The sequence below is a fragment of the Brienomyrus brachyistius genome, chromosome 25 (assembly GCF_023856365.1).
Source record: "Brienomyrus brachyistius isolate T26 chromosome 25, BBRACH_0.4, whole genome shotgun sequence".
Taxonomy (NCBI): domain Eukaryota; kingdom Metazoa; phylum Chordata; class Actinopteri; order Osteoglossiformes; family Mormyridae; genus Brienomyrus; species Brienomyrus brachyistius.
Genome location: NC_064557.1, coordinates 8,305,149 through 8,326,064, shown reverse-complemented (window position 1 = coordinate 8,326,064; position 20,916 = coordinate 8,305,149). Strand labels below are relative to the sequence as shown.

At 46.8% G+C, this 20,916-nt stretch overlaps 1 protein-coding gene across 1 annotated transcript in view; it reads right to left on the bottom strand.

Moving 5' to 3' along the window:
• Positions 1 to 18,365, bottom strand: part of LOC125720364 (G protein-coupled receptor kinase 6-like) — a 49,596-nt gene extending 31,231 nt beyond the window's left edge. Inside the window, 1 exon segment of the mRNA XM_048995688.1 lies at positions 17,757 to 18,365. Within this exon segment, the coding sequence (XP_048851645.1) occupies positions 17,757 to 17,808 (52 nt within the window). The 5' untranslated portion in view covers positions 17,809 to 18,365.
• Positions 18,366 to 20,916: the final 2,551 nt, after the last annotated feature.

Genomic DNA, 20,916 nt, shown 5'->3' with positions numbered 1-20,916 from the left:
CATCACACTTTAATACACCTGTTCTTCTAATTCCTCACTTGAGCAAACCGCTCACATGAGAGGGAGCCACCCGAGGCCTGTTTTGAGCACAGCTGCCTGTCTGTGATGCAACTGCTCACAAAAAGAAGAGGTGCGGGACCCTAATGTACCATAAATCTCAAAATTTAATCGACAGATTGGGGAAGGAGAGTCACATGACCGGGTTGGAGTCACATGACCGGGTTGGAGTCACATGACCGGGTTGGAGTCACATGACCATGCTTCACTCTACCTGTCCCTCACTCACTGTGATGGATGTAAACGGGTGCTTTCTGCTTTTTTTCCCCCTTTTGCTCCCATCCTCCTGGGAGGAGCATCAGGCCACAAAACCAGAGCTGGAACTGAAGCTCGTCCACTCGCCTGAGGGGAGTCATTTAGACAGGGCAAGTACAAAAAAACAAACATTAGCCCGCTGGCTAGGGAAAATACTGCATGTCAGGCGACATTTTTTACTGAACTAACCCAGTTGGCTAATAGCAAAAATTCTTAAGATCTTCCCCTATTCAAAACTGTAAAATCTAGGATTTCCTGTCCCCAAATGCTGGTATTTCATTTCAGCCCATATTAGAATGACATTTTTCTCTTATATCTTTTACTTTCTGTAGTGACATAGTTATCTACTCGTATTTTAGCCGGCTAGGTATCAGAGTTCCTCGTTTATTTTTATAAATGTAGCTTCAATAGCTTCCGTGTTATCATCGCCCCGGTAACGGCCTTTCAAACTGCAGGTCACTAAACTTAGCCGGTAATTTGCAGCCTGTCTGCCGCATTAAAGATGGTACGAGCTGGCTGACTGCGTTTAGGTCGCGTGACATGTGAGGTGAGAGACTGGCACAGCTCTGAGTGGATGGTCTGCAACACACGTTCGAGCAGAAAATATTGTCATTTTATTGCTAATGGTTTGTGAGTGTATGCATGCATGTGTGGCCTATAAATAGATGGATGGATGGATGGACGGACGGACAGACGGAGAGATCGATGGATAGTTGAACAGATAGATAGATAAACGGATGATGGATGAATTGAAGAGAGATGAATGGCTAAACAGATGGATGGATGTTACTAATCTCCTACCTTCCTCTAACCCTCAGGAACAAACTGACATAGCTTTTGTTCTGGAGAGCTGGACCATGCTGATAATGTGGCCCTGAAGTAAACATCGAGACTCCCCACTCTCCTCTCATGGGGGGGTATTCCCGATATAAGTAGAGCCTCACCCCCATCTACAGAGATGGGCCGCAGCTAACCCCGCACATGACCTGGGCCGTGCCCGCCCCCCACACAGTGTAATGACCGAGAGGGAGCGAGGGAGGGGGGGACGTCGCAGGCCATTACACACGTGGCTGCAGCTCCGCAGCCTCGTCTGCCAGGTGCCTGGTACTCATTGGCACAGAACATACCAGAAAAGGTCCATTTCTCTCCTTTAATTTATGCACGTCCCTTGAACCCCGACGATCCTCAGCTGGCCAGCCAATAGGCTTCTGTTTAGCTGCTATTACTGGCAAGGCGACCCTGACCCCGCCCTCGGCTGCTGCCCATGGCGACCGGAGCTCGGACGACGCTGTTGTCATTGGCAAAGCGGCGTCGCTCACGAAGAGGAGCATCCTGGGACATAAACACGCTAAGCGGTGCAGCGATTTGCTGCTCCTCTCCTTAACCAAGAGACAATCACTTTGTGGGGAGGGGGAAACCATATGGAGAGACTGGGAGAGATGGGTCATTGGGAACTGGGAGACAGGCCCCCCGCTTCTGTCGCTGGTCCCAGGATGCATCATTTGAAAAATTGCGGGTCTAGCTTAAACAACGGGGTTAAAAAATAAACAGAGTTTGCTTCAAAGGCGTGCGGTTGGTTTGCTGAGAAGGCTGATGATGGTGAGGAGGGACGCTGCCATGTTCGAGCGTTGCTCTCGCCAGGGGTGACTAACGGACGGGAAGCTCTAGGCCCCCCGTCCGGATTAGCTCGAGCCTGCTGCCTATTAAACAGGTTTTAATACGGTGCTCCACCCAGTCAGAGGTGTATTTAAAGGATTGGGACGGCTGGCTGGGGGTGCAGGCGGAATTTGGGGGGGGGGGGGGCTAAACCGGACTGCAGATGTCTGACAGCGGGGGAGGGGGAGGTCACCCCACCCGACTGTCATTGACCAAGCTAATAAACAATGGAAACCCATGCTGTTGAAAATATCACAGGGAGCCTCTGTCCAATCCGGCCACATCGCAGGTAGCCTCTGTCCAATCCGGCCACATCGCAGGAAGCCTCTGTCCAATCCGGCCACATCACAGGCCATTAGTCAGGAGGGATCTCTTCATGTGGACCAAGCGCCCTGATAGAGTGAGGAAATAAAATAAAATGACGAAAATGGACTTTTGTCTCCACGGATGGCTACGCAAACGTCCCGTCAACTGGGCCAAGTCAAGAACCAGACTTCAGACTCCCGGAACTCCTCGTACCATCGAACGTGGCGCTGAACCGAACTCGTAAAGTTATGCACCGCACATTGGTATGTTAAGTGATGGTGAGTTAGAAGTTTCCTGCCTACAGAGACGGCCGTTTCTTCAGGTCAAAGTAGGTCAAACTTCTACAGAAATTCAGTTAAATGCCTGGACAGGAGCAATGTCCAGAAAAAAACATGGAGATTATCCTTAGCTCTGTTTCTATCCAGTTATGCTAATTTGTAAACAAACTTTGTTTTATCAGATTTCTGTACAGCATAGCACTACAACATAACCTACAGTGATTTAAAACACACGCAAACAAAGCTTCTGTTTTGTAAAGTCTAGGCTAAAGTGTCTCGAGACATTGTTTACTCGTTAAAGACGTGACCCAATTTTAGGGGAACTGTATTTTCATATCGACAACACCGTTTGCATATGTGACAGGAAACAGAGAGCTGCCACTGAAAGGAGTGGGGGCCGGGTGCAGGAAACGACGCTGGGGTGGCGAGCAAACATCAGACAGGCTGGGTCGCTTCTCTGGGGTGTGGGGTGGGCGGGGGGGGCGGCTGTTCTGTTTCACAAAAGCTAAAGTTGATGACGGATGTCAAGGTGTGTGAGCAAGTTGTCACATTTAGGCAGAAAGATCTGTCAGAGAAGGTAACGGTTTTGGTTGTGGCACTTGGGGGGGGGGGGGGGTTTTCCGACGATCTGCACTCACATGCCCAGATTTGCCGGCCACGCTTCATGCCACAGAAATGCGCCGTGTCTCCGTGAGAGAGCAAGAGAAGGAAGAAGTGACTTTCTTTTAAAGTTTATTATTGGATTCACACCCAGTGGTTTTAACTGACGTTTAATCTTCAGTGGGTCGGGGTAGTTTACAGCGTTCTGCATGGCTGCGCGGCACAGCTGTGCGAAATCCATAAATATCAGAGCCCGGTGGCCCAGGGGAAGGCACTGCCTGTGTTTTTAATAGAGAAAGCTGGGCATCGGACCGCATGCCACTGCCGCTCAGACGGCCTGGCCGCCTGCACGTTTGCCTTTACTGCCGCGACACTTTGCAGCTCGATGCTGTGAACTACAGCGTCCAGCCCAAAGCAGCTGCTCCAGCCACCCGGCCTCCTTTCCCCCACGAACACGCTCTGCGGTGGCTCAGCTTTTATTGATGATATTTAAGCTTATTTTGCATAGCAGACGTTCCTTGTCCAAAGCAAGGGACAGAGAGCCAGCCACTCTGCTGGCCATGGGATTTAAACCCACAACCATTGGCCCAGATACCTAGCATTCACATTTTATTTATTTAACATATGCTTTTGTCCAATATGATGTACAACTGAGAGAGCTGGGTCAGCCAGTCCATGGAACAATTGGGAGATAAGGGCCTAATGCTGAAATCACTCTGTCGACCACAGGATTTCAACCAGGAACCTCCCAATTGCAAGTCCTAACCCACTGAGTTATGCACCAGTACACCACCTTCACTGACCCCAACCAATGGCCAAGCTCAGCCCAATGGACCCATTTCCTGCTTGGTCACTCTAGCACAGTGTTTCCCAATCCAGTCCTCAGGGCCCCACAGACAGTCCACATTTTTGCTCCTACAGGGAGGTCGGAGGGAGCAGAAATATGGACGGACTGTGGGTCCCCAAGGACCGGATTGGAGAATACTGCTTTCGAGGGTCATGTCACTGGTCCTGAGCGACTGGGCGAACTTTCATGGGCACAGATCCCAACACACTGAGCTGTGCACCAGTATTTATAAACATGACACTAGCAAGCCAACCGAAAACCTTTATGGTGTAATGTACATCCCCGGGGGGGGGGGGGGAGCACTGGGCCTGACCCCAGAGAATTACGACACATTCGGCCACACGGGTGTTAAACTTTCATTAACTCCTTCCTCTAAACTGCCATCTTACTACTGATGCTTCGGATTTAAGGTAGTCTGGGCTAAACGTAAGATAATGAACATATAGTCCATTTAAAGTGGGGCACCTTAAATCTGATAAGTTATCCAGCTAAGCTAGAAATCCAGGTTTGTGATACAGGCCCGCTGTATTGTGGTACTTATAAAATCCCACCACGGAAGGCACACACGTTCTCACAATTTACTGCTGTATTTACAGGCCCCCAAGCCCCTGAACGTGCTCCCTTACATAACGCCCAAGCTAGCATTCAACATGGGTACAAACACAGCCATTTACATAGCAGGACCAATGTCTGCAAGTCAGCTATAAAATTCAGAATCACGGGACCTACGCAGGGGATCTCTGCCATGTGTTTTGTAGCCTGGTCATCGGGGGAAGCTGATGTCGCCGTGGTCTTAGTCCAGGGACCCCCACCTCGCCAAATAAGGGCACGACGCATCACCCTCATTGTACGGCGACCCTGAGTTTTTTTTCATACCCGCCTTCCTGAGGATGTGGTGCCGGGAAAAGGCTGATACAGACGGGCTTTTGAAGCTAGGAAGTGGAGTGAGGGTAACTCCCTGTGGGAGGAGATCAGGCCGCGCGGCGTTAGCGAGCTCCACGTCAAGCCCACCGCCACCAGGACGTGACCCCCCTCCCCCCTCACAGCAGAGTCGACACAAGCTCTGCTCTTGCAGGCCGTCCTCCTGACATGGCAGAAGCCCATGGTGTCACCCTTGTCCAGTCTGCTGCCGAGTCAAGCAGTGGCATGAATGAGGCAAAGACATTCAGAAATTAACTGAGCCACATGATGGGTAAGATCCCATTCATGTCAAATAACTGAAGTGGGACATATGGGACAAACGAATGTCAAACAGCTGAAACAGGACATATGGGACAAACGAATGTCAAACAGCTGAAACAGGACATATGGGACAAACGAATGTCAAACAGCTGAAGTAAGACATATGGGACAAACAAACGATCCCATTACATTGATTCTGTTAATACACTTACAATAACATAACAGGCACTTTTACTTCACTTGCTCAAGGGCCTAATGGTGAAATAACCCGGCCTGTACTGGTAACCTAATAACCAGTAACCTTCTGACCACCACCAAAGCACCCTAACCTGCTGAGCCACACAGCATCCAGGGTGAAGTGAAGATGAGGCTGGTATCTATCCCCAGAAGCAAATCGGTGATTTGGTAACCATAAATCAATCCGTCCATCTATTTTCCAAACTGCTTATCCTACTGGGTCGCGGGGGGTCCAGAGCCTATCCCGGGAAACAATGGGCACGAGGCAGGGAACAACCCAGGGTGGGGGGCCAGCCCATCGCAGACCATAAATTCATGTATTTATTTTAATCCTCATAAACAGTGATGTCCCAAGCAGATATCCAAGATCAGATACAGGTCGAATCTAAGCATTTTTTAATTGGACAGTATCGGCTACTGCAGTCCGATCCAAAGCCCGATCTATTTCATGTCTTGCGTCCGCCCAATTTACGTTAGTTGTGCAGATTATATGTTCCCATCACACGCTACAGTAAGTCTGAGGCATGTGGCTTGAAACTACAGTGTATGGAGATGTCAGCTGTGTAGAAATTATTTATACTGGCAACTCAAACTGGCCCAGCAGCTACCTGCAATGTTTGCAATGCCACCCTTTTGAGGGGAAGAAGCAACAGAGTGTCGATTAATACAATAAATCTAATTAGACACTTGCAGAAACATCGTAACGAAAATATCGCAAAATTTTGAGGCTCGCTCAGAAGAAGAATGCACCAACATATAGTATCTATATTTAAATATTTATTAAAAGTTCAGATCCGGTCCCAGAATCGGCAGATATAATTCTGAATGGATCGGAGCAGATCGCAGGACCAAAAAAGTAGATCAGGACATCCCTACTTATGCACGTATAAACGTTTTAAGTCTTTACCATATCACAGGAAGTTCAGCTGGTCAGCCAATCAGATGCAGAGAATAAAATAAATACCCTAAGACCTCACACCCTGGTCGATGGGTTTGTTGTCTTATGTCCAGTGCTATAGTGTTTAAAAGAGCCGGACTGCATAGATTGCCACTAGAGTAAGTATTTAGATACTGAAGCCGTTGTGTTCAGACACGACTGAAGAAAATGTATGTTTAGAAGACAGACTTAAGTTCTGTACCTATATTGTATGGGAAATTAAATTGTTTATTTCAAAGGAGGCTAGAAAAACTGTGTAAGAGACTCCAGGGGAAAGCAGATGGGCTGTGTTAATCTGATCAAACATGGAATCTTGACTGAGGGAAGAAAGTTTGAGTAGAATTAAAACTCTAGTGAAGGCCAGACCCCCGCTAACAGGTATACATTTCACTCACTGAAGTGTGCTGCATCTGCCTTTCCTGTTTGGGGTTTCTGTGTTTGATTAGTTGGGCCTGGCAGGCAATATGAGGGAGTGCTCTGTGTACCGGCTGTTCATAAAAGCAGCCATGACTGTTTGCCTTCCTTTTCGACAAACTGCACACAAGAAATGGATATATTTGTTTAGTCTGGAGCTTAAGCTGCCTCAGTGATTCATCTGAACGCACGACAGTCGCGCTGCACGGCTGAGCGAGGCTTCCCTGCTTTTAATCACTAGGTGCGTCCCGTCGCTACGTTCTGCTCCCTTGACGTCTTCGAGTCACTCCCAGGACATCGGGACAAGTCACTCACATATTTAGGGATGTTCCTGTGCTGTGGGAAAGAGCCAGACATCAGTCATGGTAAAGCTGAGTTGGTTTTCCTCTGTGACCCCTCAAGAACATCCAGCAGAGCTGACCGCTTTCACATCTCAAAGGTTTTCCCCAAGCTCCACTAGATCACTAAATGGTCCTCAGCTTGCATTCTCGGTTACCTTCTTGTCCTGACTTTCAGATCTTTGGACTGATCCGGTCTCCGGTTCCCTTTTCCATCAGAACTTCGCATATCTCTCTTTCTGTTATTTTCCATGAAGCAGTAAGACCAGATCATTCCAGAGTGCTCTCCTTCCTGTTTGTACCACACCTCCTCTGCTGCCGATGGGCAGATAAAGGGAGCCCATCGGGGCCTCTTTCAGCCCGACGGGATCCAAGGTGGTTCACAGAAACCCCAAACTACCATATTCATTCAGGGAAGGTTGCCCATGCAGGAGAGGAATTTATTGGGAGTTTGAGGGCTTTCAGATTGTTTAGCTGAACTTTGGCTGATGTCAGGAGCAGGCGGCCCGCAAGGAGCAATAGCATTTTATCACTCGACCATGCCAACGTTTCACCGCTCCGACTTAGCGGGACATGGGTTTGTACCAAACATTTTCCATGTGTGTAGCCGCCGGCCGAATATCCCGGCACGCCTCGGAGAGCGCTCGTGTTTGAGCACACGTCAATAGCGGTGGCTGTCCCGGCGTGCGCCACGCTACGGGGCCAGCTGGTCCCCCTGCCATGCTCCTAGACGTCACAAAGCATCTGCCACTGTGCCCAAACCACCTCCGGTGACAGTCACAACCGGATTAGGGGCGCCAACTCTAAACCCAAGACTTTAGAGTGTTGATCTTAGCTTTACAAGACCCTGACTCTACGTACACATTACCGTTAGGTCAAGGATTGCTCATGAGTGCTTACATAACCACTTGTTTATGCCGCAATTCGGCAATTGGTCATATGACTCAACGTTTCAGCCTCCCGATAGGATGTCGAGTGACCGCCATCACAGGCCCCAGCAGGTTGGTCAGTGTTGCATAGCTTTGTCAGCAGACATTGGTGCCCAAGTTTGACCACATGAGGGATGCGGTGCACCACAAGGCCCGGTCACAGGAGGCAGGAGGGGAGACATGAGATGTCCCATCTCTCACATGGGCACTGATTACCACGATAAGATGGGGAAATAAGGGAGATGCTTTCTGTATCTCAAACAGCAGTGACCTTCTTCTTGGATCTACACAAAGAGAGCCAAGGGCTAGGATTAAATTTCCTCTGAATGGACCCTGGATCACATCTCCTCTGAATGGATGCTGGGTCACATCTCCTCTGAATGGTCCCTGGATCACATTTCCTCTGACTGCTCCCTGGATCACATCTCCTCTGAATGGACCCTGGGTCACATCTCCTCTGAATGGTCCCTGGATCACATCTCCTCTGAATGGTCCCTGGATCACATCTCCTCTGAATGGACCCTGGATCACATCTCCTCTGAATGGTCCCTGGGTCACATCTCCCCTGAATGGACCCTGAAAGGGGGTGACGGCCAAGCTTAAAACTCTCTGCGGTTCTCTTCAAGTGTCCTTCAGGATAGACAAAAGACAAGAGGCAAAAGACGATGGCGCCCTCCAAGACAGGAAGAAGATGAATGAAGTAGAAACAGATGGACGGGCGTTCTTTCCAGTCAAGTCTCCAGCAAGAATCGTCAACCAATTCCCACATCATTAATGCACCATGCTGTAATGGCGTGATTTAGCCAAATGGACCTTTTGCAACCCTCCTCGTAATATCATCTCATTCGAGACGTTTTACATAACAGAATGATTCTCACAGAAGATACATTGACTCGCGTCACATCCTAATGCTTTGTGGGTGACATAATCCCAGAAAGTCACATTACACAGAGACTGACATTCTCATGTGGGGGCTATTTCATCGGGCGTGTTCTAAGACAAATAAATTCTGTCATTAGATTTATTCACGGAGCCCTGCTCATGATTACACGCCAATGCAAGCCAATCAAAATTCTGGAGATGTGACAGTTTCACCCCATGTGACCTCCAACCAATCCAACCCCACAGAACACATCATCCACTCAGAAATCACAGGGCGGTAGAAAGCCATTTTCATGATCTGCTCCTTTTGTAAGAAAACAAACCTCACAGCAAACATCTAAAACACTTTCAGGTTGAAAGATCAGGTGCAAAATGATAGTAAATCCTGAGTCTGCAACCCATCTAGAATTAAACAGGTCTCTCCTATCCATTGGTAAAGACTTTCTTAAATACTTAAAAACGTCTGGCATACTCTACCCATAATTTATAAGAATGGTATGATCCACTGAAAATCAACCAATCATCCACTACATTAGACCTCCGACATCACAAACATCCCAGAAACTCCATTATTTTTTTAATACAAAGGAATTAGTTACTCACTTTGACACGTAGGTCATATTATCCTCGTGAATAACAGAAAACTTCAGTTAAAGCGCGAGTTACCAGTGCGCCTACCTTTGTCTTCCTCCCCTCATGCTTTTCATTAGTTACGTATGACAACAGAAAATAATATTATGCCTAATCCCAGGATATACTGAATGACAAGAAACATGTACTTTATTCGTTTTTTCATAGTGATGTGCTTCACATTCCTGCAATGAGAGACTAAGTGCAGCTTTACTCATGCATGTAGAGGAATTCATTTCTGATTATTTGACGACCTGATTCACCCCCCAACTCCAAAATGAGAAACCTGCCCTCAAAGTGCAGCTTCCCCTCACCCGACTGTATTATCCTGCCCCCATCATCACCCCCCCCCCCTCCCACGGTCTTGTTCTTAGCTATGTTCGCCCTCCCTCCCCTATGTGACATTTTAAAGTCATCTGTCCCTCTGCGGGGAGATGTGTAACCTTTATTTCACTATGGGCATGGTCTATGAGACTGTGTAAAAGCCTGACATCGGTGATCGTCGGGTTAACACTGAGGCCGTATGCTGGCTGCTGCTGAAAGCTGATTGGCCCCCGGAGTTCTCCTTCCCTGTCACCCACCATTTCAAAACATTTCATTGGCTAATGATAAGGCCGGCCCTGCTGTTCAAATTACGGCCTGTCTTATGCCCCCTACCTAAAAAAAATAATAATCCTAGAATCGCCCCCCCCAGAGAGTTCACGTGTACCTCCGGATCCATCGCGACGCAGTTAGCGCCCCGGAGCATAGCTCTCACGCTAAAGACATGCTCCTTCCATTAAGAATAACAATGCAGCAGGTCACCTGCACATCCCGGCCTTCCCTGCCTACGCTGTCCGCGCGAAAAGCGTCGAAGGACGACACTTCATATCCAGCGGAGAGGCGGCCCTCTGTGAATGCGGACGTGCTGGTGCTCGGACCACAGCGATGGACGGAGACCTTCCGTTAATAAATCAAGACGATGGACCAACATCAGAAACATCCGTGGACCTTTGCAGCCCTACGTTGAAAAAGCATTTGCCACAAACCGAAAGGCAACTGGGATGTTTGCCTCAGGAATCCCGTCATAGTTAAAATGAAGAAAAAAACTTTGTGAATTGGCCATCGCTGCTCCAACGCATTCCTGAAATCTATTAAGAGGAAATGAGGAACATCTAGAGAGCCTTAGGAGAACCTCTCAGTGCGGCCCGGCTACTGAAAGCTGCATGATGCAGCCCAAGCTGGCAGAACTTCGTTGGCATCGTCGCACGACACGGAAACGGCCGGAGCGAATAACACGGTCCGACTGGCGTCCGCATGAAAAGAGAGTCGAGAAAGTTCCGTGCTGTTAATTATTCTCACGCTATGTGTCCATTTGATTAAACACGCTCGTTTCTGAAATCCATTACATGAACATCATCCCTCCATCCATCTCCTAACCTCTTACACTGGTCGGGGTCAGGGGGACCCCGACCAGAAAAATGTTACGATTGTGTGTTGGAATTTCATCCCATAAAAAAATATAAAGAGGTAGGAAGTTGGGGGAAAGTGTTTTCTATGGAAATATGTACTATTCAATCTGTACTATATTGTAAAACATATAATGCTTACATATTCATACCCTCTGAAACCCTTATGTACCATTTATAATTACCAGATATTTCAAAACATGCGAAAAATTTCAACAAACTCATTTTCAAACAAATCATTTTGGTCCAAAAAGAAAAGTAAGCTGTGTAACTATGTCCTGTTTTGGCACGTCACATAAAAGCATCTCACCATAAAAGCTTCTGTTCTAACAGTCTCACCGCGAGGAGCGGATGAGGTCCACGAATGTCACTGTCATAGGTGTTGGCTACACGCGGCGCGAGAGAGAGTGAGAGAGAGAGAGAGAGAGAGAGAGAGAGAGAGAGAGAGAGAGAACGCTAGCTGCGTGAGAACAGGCACTAACACGTCGCGGCCAGGTGTGAAACGCGTGTTGTGCATCTCGTACACTAAGCCGAACCGGGCCAAATATTAATCAGCATCTGTGTGAAAAACAGAAAAGTGCGGAGGGAAGCCGGTGTCGGACCAGCCAATCGGGAACCGGGAATCTTGGGAGGGAGAGCGGAACGTCGGAGAATCTCGCAGCCAATGGGGACTCGGAAAACTCCACTATGCTGGGAAGGCGCCACGTGGCAGGAACACTACTGACAGGCCTTGACAACAGCAGATGTGTCGAATCCATCGTCTCCTTAGTGGAGCCTGTTGGGAAGCACTTAAATAAGGGTCTGACTGCCTATTGATGGTGATGCATCATTTTATCTTTCATGTTGGGTCACAGTGCAGCTATAAACATGGGGACTGGATCCCAGTGCATCGCAGGACACACAAAAACACACGGCAGATGATTTAGAGTCATCAGTTCACCTAACGATGTTTTTGAACCTTGATAGAAAATCTACCAAGCAAACTCCATACACTTTCCAGACCAGAGGTCAGGTTTTCGAACCCAAACCCTTGAGGCATGAGGCCACTGTGCCTGTTTGCGGCCCCGAAAGTGCTTTACACACAGGTTGACGTTCACACTCTATTGAACAAACCGAAAGCCCATGAAACAGAAGGACTGAAGTAGCTTCCTTCGGCGCCTAAGATCGTGTTCTGCCGTCGTCCCTCCCTGGTTGCTCATTCCCGGCCTGCTGATCGCCATGTTCCGCACGGGCCGCCCAGATGTTGACGATGGCCGAGCCCCCAAGAACAAACAGCACTGACCTCCTCTGGATTGTTTATTCCTAGAAGCTTTTCACAATAACAGTTTACGTTCAGAACATCCCAACTCACTTCCTGCAGTCGCCCATGAGCGCTTCCCGCCTGGCTGGTCTGAAAGGGAAGGAACATTCGGACACATTTGGAGGGATGGCTCGGTGATCGTCGGAATCGGCCACACATCACAAAGTTTTGAACGGCGACAGGAAGTTGGATGGGACGGTGGGACATATCAGCATAAAGTGATGGGGGGGGGGGGGGGGGGGGGGGAAGGGTCAATGCCTCATGGGAGAAAAAGTCAGTTGACTAAGATGCAGCTCCTTACAGGAAGTCATTCGCTTATATTTTCATAGTGCAAGAAAGCCACCCCCACCCACTAACTGTAAAGAGGAACCAAATGACTGCTACCAAGAGTGGGGAGTGTCGGGGGGGGGATATATCCAAAACTGCATGCGAAGATCACAACGCAAAGAGGGTCACACCTCAGAGTAGTACTCATTTTATCTGCCGAAAAACCACATCTTCTCTTTCAGTTCTCATTTCTACCGCCGGTGGTGTGTGCACCCTACCGCCAGAGAGGGCGTGCGGAGCAGGAGGTACCAGCCGTCCGCTGCGTTTACACGCAAGCTACCATCTAAGACTTCCGGACTCCGTGCTGAGCACCCTAAAAAGGTGAACCGCGAGCGACCAACAACACCCCATTCAGGCAGACAAACGAGGCCGTGCTCGTGCGCCGTGAACGATGAGATGACAAGCCGCTCCGCAGCTTTCGCCCTTTGGTGACGTGCAGAGACAGTCTCAGTTTGTGTCGGAGGTCCGAGGAGAAACAAAAATTCTTTTGATGTCCCATTTTTTTTTTTTTTTTTTTTTTATGAGATCCCCCTGCCCAATCTTGTATTCCATATCGCATGAGTCTTTTGTCGTGCTATAAAAATAAGACAAAAATAGCAAAATAACCACAAAAAAAATCAATAAATTTTTATTTTTGCGAGAAAAAATTTCCTAATAAATAAAAAAAGTTTGTCTCCCACAATGTTACTCACAAATTACTTGAAGATTGTGCAAAACCATCCTGTATGACAGAGATCATCCCCCAGTGGAAAAAAAGGGGATATGAGAATATGGGTCTCTAGCCTTTTGTATCTCTGCCACCCATCTTTCATAACAGTGCCAACTGTGGTTATGGAGCGATGTTTACCACGCCTGAGAATATTCCGGGTCACGGGTCTAAGCGGCTGTGCGTTGACCACCACTATTTTGCGTGACGCTTGAGTGCACAGGGCTGCAGGTTCAAGAGTGTGGATCCTGCATTACTGTGGTCTGCTGCAGGTCCCAAAGAACACCGAACGGTTTGTGCATGAAAACTGTCTGCTGACCCGGCACAGCCTCATGGGATGGAGAAGTCTGGAACCAATCCTGGGAAATGCAAAGTACCCTCTGAATGAGTTACTAGTGCATCACACCAGTATCACAACTGGTGTCACAATTCCGACACACCAGTTCACCTAACGACACATCTTTGGACCGCAGGAGAACATCTGTATGACTGGAAACATGCAAACTTGAAACCCACAGCCCAGAAGATGTGAGGCACCATTGCACCATCAAACCATAATGCGTGCCTCACAATCAATTTTTAGAAGCTGCAAATTAAAATTATCATACACAATGACACCCTGTGTCCATTTCTGAAATAAAACCACAAGTGTAACATCCATCCATCCATTTTCCAAACTGCTTATCCTGCTGGGTTGCGGGGGGTCCGGAGCCTATCCTGGAAGCAATGGGCAAGAGGCAGGGAACAACGCAGGATAGGGGGCCAGCCCATCGCAGGGCACACTCACACACCATTCACTCACACGTGCACACCTACAGGCAATTTAGCAACTCCAATTAGCCTCAGCATGTTTTTGGACTGTGGGGGGAAACCGGAGTACCCGGAGGAAACCCCACGACGACATGGGGAGAACATGCAAACTCCGCACACATGTGACCCAGGCGGAAACTTGAACCCGGGTCCCAGAGGTGTGAGGCAACAGTCCTAACCACTGCACCACCATGCTGCCCCCCCAAGTGTAACATACTTTATAGAAATCACTAGCTTTATGTTGGTGTTTTATCTACTATCTGCTGCATAACTATCTATGCAATAAAAAACAGGACAAAATACAGCACTTTTCATACCCTGCACTCGGGCCCAAGTCCTTAGTCGCCGAACACCCCCATGTTTCCCAGTGGCTGAGAGTTTAACGCCACCCCCCCCCCCCCCAAAACCTGTAGCTTTTCTGATGCAGCACAAAGCCAACCAGATCTGCAAGACTTCTCCGATGCAACACAGTAAATATTTAATTGTAAAGAAATATAAAACAGTGGGAATTGATTACAATAAATGTATTGTTATTATTCTTACTTATTATCAGATCAAATAACGGATTTAATTCCACTGAGCTGCAAACTCTACAGACATTTCTTAAGTAGCACAAAACCACAGAATGTAACAGACTTTTAAAATGTATTTCGATATGTTATTCCGGATCATGAATCCCAGTCTTGTTTTACATGCTGTCCCCCGCAGGGGTATTGGTGGATCCGCCATATGTCCGGGATGGAGTGAGGTCCTTGTTCAGCGTTTTCTATGATGAGAGGTCTCCTCCATGCCACTGGCTCCCCTACACACCCCCCAAGTCCCCCCTAAAAGTCACCCCAACCTCACCTAAGAAAACTCTCTCTGCAGAGCACCCGACGCGTTGATCCATGCGCTCTCCTCTCTCACGGTTTCCCTCTTTAACCCTCCAAACTCTTGCTACTTTGAGCCCTCTGCTCTCACCAAATCCTCGCCCTGCCACCCCAAGCAGGAAACGTTGCCGAGGTTGAGGGCAGCGTCGCAGCTCAAACATACTTCAGAGAAGCTCAGCGATGCTTCAAGACCTACATGTAGCTTCGCACCGGACTGGCCAGGGTCACAGCGGCAGAAGTCACCAGTAAAAGGCCACACAGAGGGCAAGCGCAGCTCCTGAGACAATTAATTAAAGAATCATGCAGGAAAATCTATACATTCAAGTATTAACAGATTCCCAAACTTTTCACAAGAATATGGGCAGAAAGCCTTACCGACATCTTCACTATTGCGCTGTGGGGAAAACAGATGGACTGGAAACATCGGAAAGCGCTCACCCGACTTGGAATTCCAGTTTACAAACACCCAGTACCATTAAGCTTAAAGGTTAATATCATATCACAACATCCTAGTCATTAGGATTTACTCAGTACTTGAACTGGGGTAAAAAGAGGTGTCGGTACTCTCCATGTTATTCAGTACCAGGTAGGAATACTCCCCTGGCTATTCAATACCAGCAGATACAGGGAGGCCCTGGTACTGCATACTGGGGAGTCCTGGCCCGCTTCAATCACTCGGTTTACTTATTTATATTTGGTTTTTGCAGCTTAATGTGTCTACAAATTGAGACAATGCATATAAGGATGAATGGTCTTTGCAATCTACTTCACCTGTCCAATCTTACAATCACACTGCCCTCATGACCTTTAATGCGGTACAGTCCTCTTATCTAGACAAAAATGCAACGGGCTCCCTGACACTCCTGCAATTATAAGTTTTACCACAAAAATTCCTTTGCTTGATTGATGGTGCCAGAAATGACAGGTGCCGTTGCATATCCATGCAGCATGCAAATGAGGTCAAGTTAAAGTTCCCCTTAACAGTTCCACTTCATGCAGACTTTTAATGAAGTAAACATTAGAAAAAACTAATAATTTGGAGAGTAAATAAATCAAATAAGGTGCCCTGGGTTCCCAACAACTTGCTGCAATTTGGGGTGCAACGGCCTGGACATCTTCTCTGAGAGTGCCTGTGAAGGATTTTTAAATTGCACTTGTTGCATGAAAGCATAACCACCAATCCACCCACCTGCCGCCCCCGACCTGAAATACCATGCAGCTAATAATTGCTGCTTCATGCCTGTTTTAAAGAATCCTATCAATCGTAGAGTCGCACCCCGCCAGTGAACAAACGCTTCGAGAAAACGGATTTATACATTTTGTTTTAATACGTCAGGACGTCGCTGGTGCACAATTACCACATGATGGCGATAAAAGTTTCGTTTTTGCATTGGCATGTAGCAACAAGAAGTCTGTACACATACATTATAAGTATCTGCCGTATTTGTCACAGTCTTTCTGATAAAAAAAAAATCTGATAAAGAAAACGCGAAGTGCATTTCCCAGATAACAGATTGCAAACTTTCCAAAACACCCTTAAATGTAAACTTCAGTTTGCTGTACTTTCATAATTATAAATGAACAGAATTATAACGGTATAAGGTACAGTGTGTCTATGTTGTCTTCTCCCAGACTATAATAGCAGGCGATTAATTTTAGCGATTAAGCAACTTCTGTAGTGTTATATTCCATTTAATTGCCAGGATCTTACACCATCCTTTTCGTGACTACATTGTAAGTGGGTGATCGCAAACTTAAGCCTCTTCTACACTCATGCATGATTACAAATAACTCTGAATAATTTATCTTAATTGGTTCCAGGACGGGATGATGCTCGATCCTTTTTTTTTTATTAAGCCAGAAACACACAGCCGCTCAGTCTCCCCAGCAGGGCGCCCCCAGCAGGGCTGCGGAGCTGATACCGCGCAGGGATGCCGCACAAGCACCACCAAGGCAGCAGCGCTGGGCTGCTTTTACTAAACCGAAATGCCATAATAACCTTTCGCTGTTCATTTATTTTCCCTAACCGACCGGCAAAGCAGAAGCCTGGGCCCGCAGTTGTACCCCGACCCCAGGTAAAGAGAGCGAAGCTGGGATATACTATGTGCAATTTCGCCTCAGTCAGTCTTTACGAGGCCTAAATGCAAATATTAAACTGCCTTCGCTGAAAACCAGGGTCGGTCCGGCTCCCCTACGGATGGCAATGCCTTGGGATTGATATTTCTGCGGCAAATGATGGCACAAGGCTCCCTTATTCGGGATACATTAGCGAGGATCCCCGATGCATTATCTCGCTCTTATAAAACAGGAGACGATACCCCAGTCTTGTAGCCTACTGTACATATAGGCTGTTAACGTGTTTACTTTGGAGGCGAAATCCGAATCTGATGTTCAGCGTGATGCAGAAACTGAGTAAATCTGAATTTCATAGACGGCCTAAGCCCTGTGCAGCTCTTATACAGAAAGCAGACCGAAAACTACAGACGCATTCGTGCCGATCCTGTTATGTACAGAAGGGATCGTCCGCATTTGCCATTTAAACGCCTCCTCTGATCTGATGGCAATTAGTAAAAAAACGTATTGAGTGCAATCGGGCTGGTCGCGACACGGATGTCAGGGGTTTTAATGCGAGGCTCGGCGACGGATGTGTGTGTTACACGAAAGGCACGATCGACACATTGTAACGCTCCGGCTTCCTTCATCCCCCCCCTCCCCTCTTTTTCCCCCCTTTCTGCCCATATCGCTTACCTTCTCGGGCTTTCAGTAGCACAGTGTTGGCCACGATATTTTCAATCTCCATCGTCAGTTTTTGGATCCCATTCAGCCTCGATGCATTTCACTCAACGGGAAAGTTGAAGATGGTTGTACCGATGATGATGATGATGATGATGATGATGATGATGATGACGACCGGCGTAAATCGCGATCTGGCACATACCAGGTTAATTGTACTTCTCCATTGCTCGGTGTTAAACCCACCCCCCACCTTTTAGCACTGCTTGAACCTTAACTCTCCTTGTTAGCATTCAATGCCTTGCCTTCCTTCCTGCCTGCCTCGCTCCCTTCCTCCCTCCCTCCCTCCGTCAGTCGCACAGGCTGCCTCAGGGTAGGACGGCTCCCTTCACATCCACAGCCGCACACATACACGCCGATCTGCATATTCACAAAGCAGAGTCTGTGGTGCCTTTAAAATGTGCATCACAGCCGATCCGTGCATTTAAGCAGCTCCGATTCTTTGCCAGAATGCATAGATGCAATGGCACCTTCGCCAGTATTGAATAAAAAAAACACACGAATGCTTTACTGCCTTGCGTTCATTGACAGGCACGTCATGCATTGTTTGTGTGCACTGGAAGTAAATATTCAACTTGCCTTCCAGTGGAATGCGATTTAGATTTTTCTGCGTGCCTTTTCTGACCAATTTCACAAGGAGGTTTGGCTAAATTACATCCGAAGGACTCCTTTTTATTTTGAGGGAAATTCCCACTCGGGTAGTTTACATGCTCCCAGTGCACGTGAAACGTCGTAACTACAGCTTATCGGTTCATATATTGATTTGATGGAAACCGTACTGATCGCACATTGATCGTTCATTGACTTGCACATAGTTATGGCGCAATTGCTGTTTTCATGTTTGATACTAGTCAGGAGTGGTTAGAAAACGGGTTACGAAGCAACTTGGGATAGTTAAGGCTGAATAACCAGAACGGTTTCTTTGGGTGCAATAAACAAGTGATAAGCTATTTATTTTAAATGTACACGTTTGTGACCGCGCACGAAAACTTCTATTCTATTAAATTACTTCAGGTTTTCTTCGAATAAACAAATTGTTTAAACATATTATGCAGCCGTTTGTACTGAATATAAATGTTAATACGGATTCATTCGATTTCCAGGTATGCGCCAGTTTATTTATATATAATTTTCCTGTTTTGTAGGAGGTATATTCCGTGTCTTTATCAAACCGAATAACCAGAGCTTAAATGATACTTCTGTGTAAAGACTAACAGTTTTTATCCATTTGTCATCGTTTGACTCACTTGCTGACGGTGTCCTTAAACCATGCAGATTCGGGCGTGTTATAAGTCTGTGTCCATAATGACCGCGCAATTCTTAAGAATATGATTTCTAAATCAACACGTAATATAGCGCTATTATGCATAATAAAAGCTGCCCGCTGAAGTAACGTGAGTGAATCGCTTATTAAACAATTTTCTATTTACTCATTTTCATTTTAACATTGACACATTTAGGCCTATCTTTTGATATTCGATAGTAAATATGTGAATTACCTGAGTGAAGAAAACGCTCCTTTCAGTTTTGAACAATGTTTAGCAATATATATAATTTTATTATTAAGTCGCTTAGTTGATATCATTTATGATTTAAATTCTGTAAGCCATCTATGACAAAGAACAAAAGGTTACAATAAACCGCATAATGGATTGTGTAGATTGTGGTCATTATGATAGGCATAGTTCCAAACCATACTTAATGGCATGACTGAACAGTGTAAAACAACATTCATTTTGTGTTGGATTGAGCCTAGGATCATTCAGGATCATCTATATGTGAGAACATCTATGAAGGCGTCAAGTTTACGTTTGTCCGAGCAGAGGCGGTCCCACGATGGTAGTCTGCAGAACCCGTTTTCAAGTCGCCTAAGGCAGGATACCTTCAGATGACTTACATATTCACTTGGATGCTTTGCATGTTGTGCTGTAATGGCACAACCTGCGTAAAACCATCTTGAAAGTGATTTGCAAAGCAAGCACATTTACAGTCTGGTCCAGATTAACTACATTCTGTGTAGTAATGGATTTCCTTTAACCACAATATTACTCTACAAACACGCTTAATCAGCCACTACTGGGCATTAATAATATTGTGAGCACTCTCTCTTGTTTTATGTCCAACATATATTTTAAAACACCAGCTCAAGATTTCCTAATCCTAATGTGCACCCCCAGGGAGTCCACAATTTTTGCTCCCTCCCTGCTCCCTGTGAGACAGTGCACATTTTTGCTCCCTCCCTGCTCCCTGTGAGACAGTGCACATTTTTGCTCCCTCCCTGTGATACAGTGCACATTTTTGCTCCCTCCCTGCTCCCTGTGAGACAGTGCACATTTTTGCTCCCTTCCCAGGAGTTGGGACTGTCTGGTCCCTAAGGGCCAGGCTGGGAGTCACTGCAGTAGCTGATTATGGCTTTCTGGCTGATTTCATATTTGTATCGCTATCATTTCTAACTCATCTCCTTTCTTTCCTTGTATGGATAAGCTTTCACAGTTTGTTTATAAGGTCTTGTCGATATCTAGTGAAAGAAAACTCATTTTGATGGATAAAGTACAGGTATGTTTTTATATTAGCAATGGGAGGCATTTAGAAAACATTTTTTTTTCTGGCTACATACGTCACAGTAATATCCCAGATCACCATGATTGTAAGACATGCTCTTGGAGTGTTGACATTTAAATAGAGTTGTAGTCACTGTACCAGTTAGAGTGATTTCCCTTGGCATTCAAAATCTGCCACAGTTACCCGTAGCTCAGAATCAGTCACAGTTACCCATACTTCAGTATCAGTCACAGTTACCCGTAGCTCAGAATCAGTGACAGTTACCTGTAGCTCAGAATCAGTCACAGTTACCCGTAGCTCAGAATCAGCCACAGTTACCCATACTTCAGTATCAGTCACAGTTACCCGTAGCTCAGAATCAGTCACAGTTACCTGTAGCTCAGAATCAGTCACAGTTACCTGTAGCTCAGAATCAGTCACAGTTACCCATACTTCAGTATCAGTCACAGTTACCCGTAGCTCAGAATCAGTCACAGTTACCTGTAGCTCAGAATCAGTCACAGTTACCTGTAGCTCAGAATCAGCCACAGTTACCCATACTTCAGTATCAGTC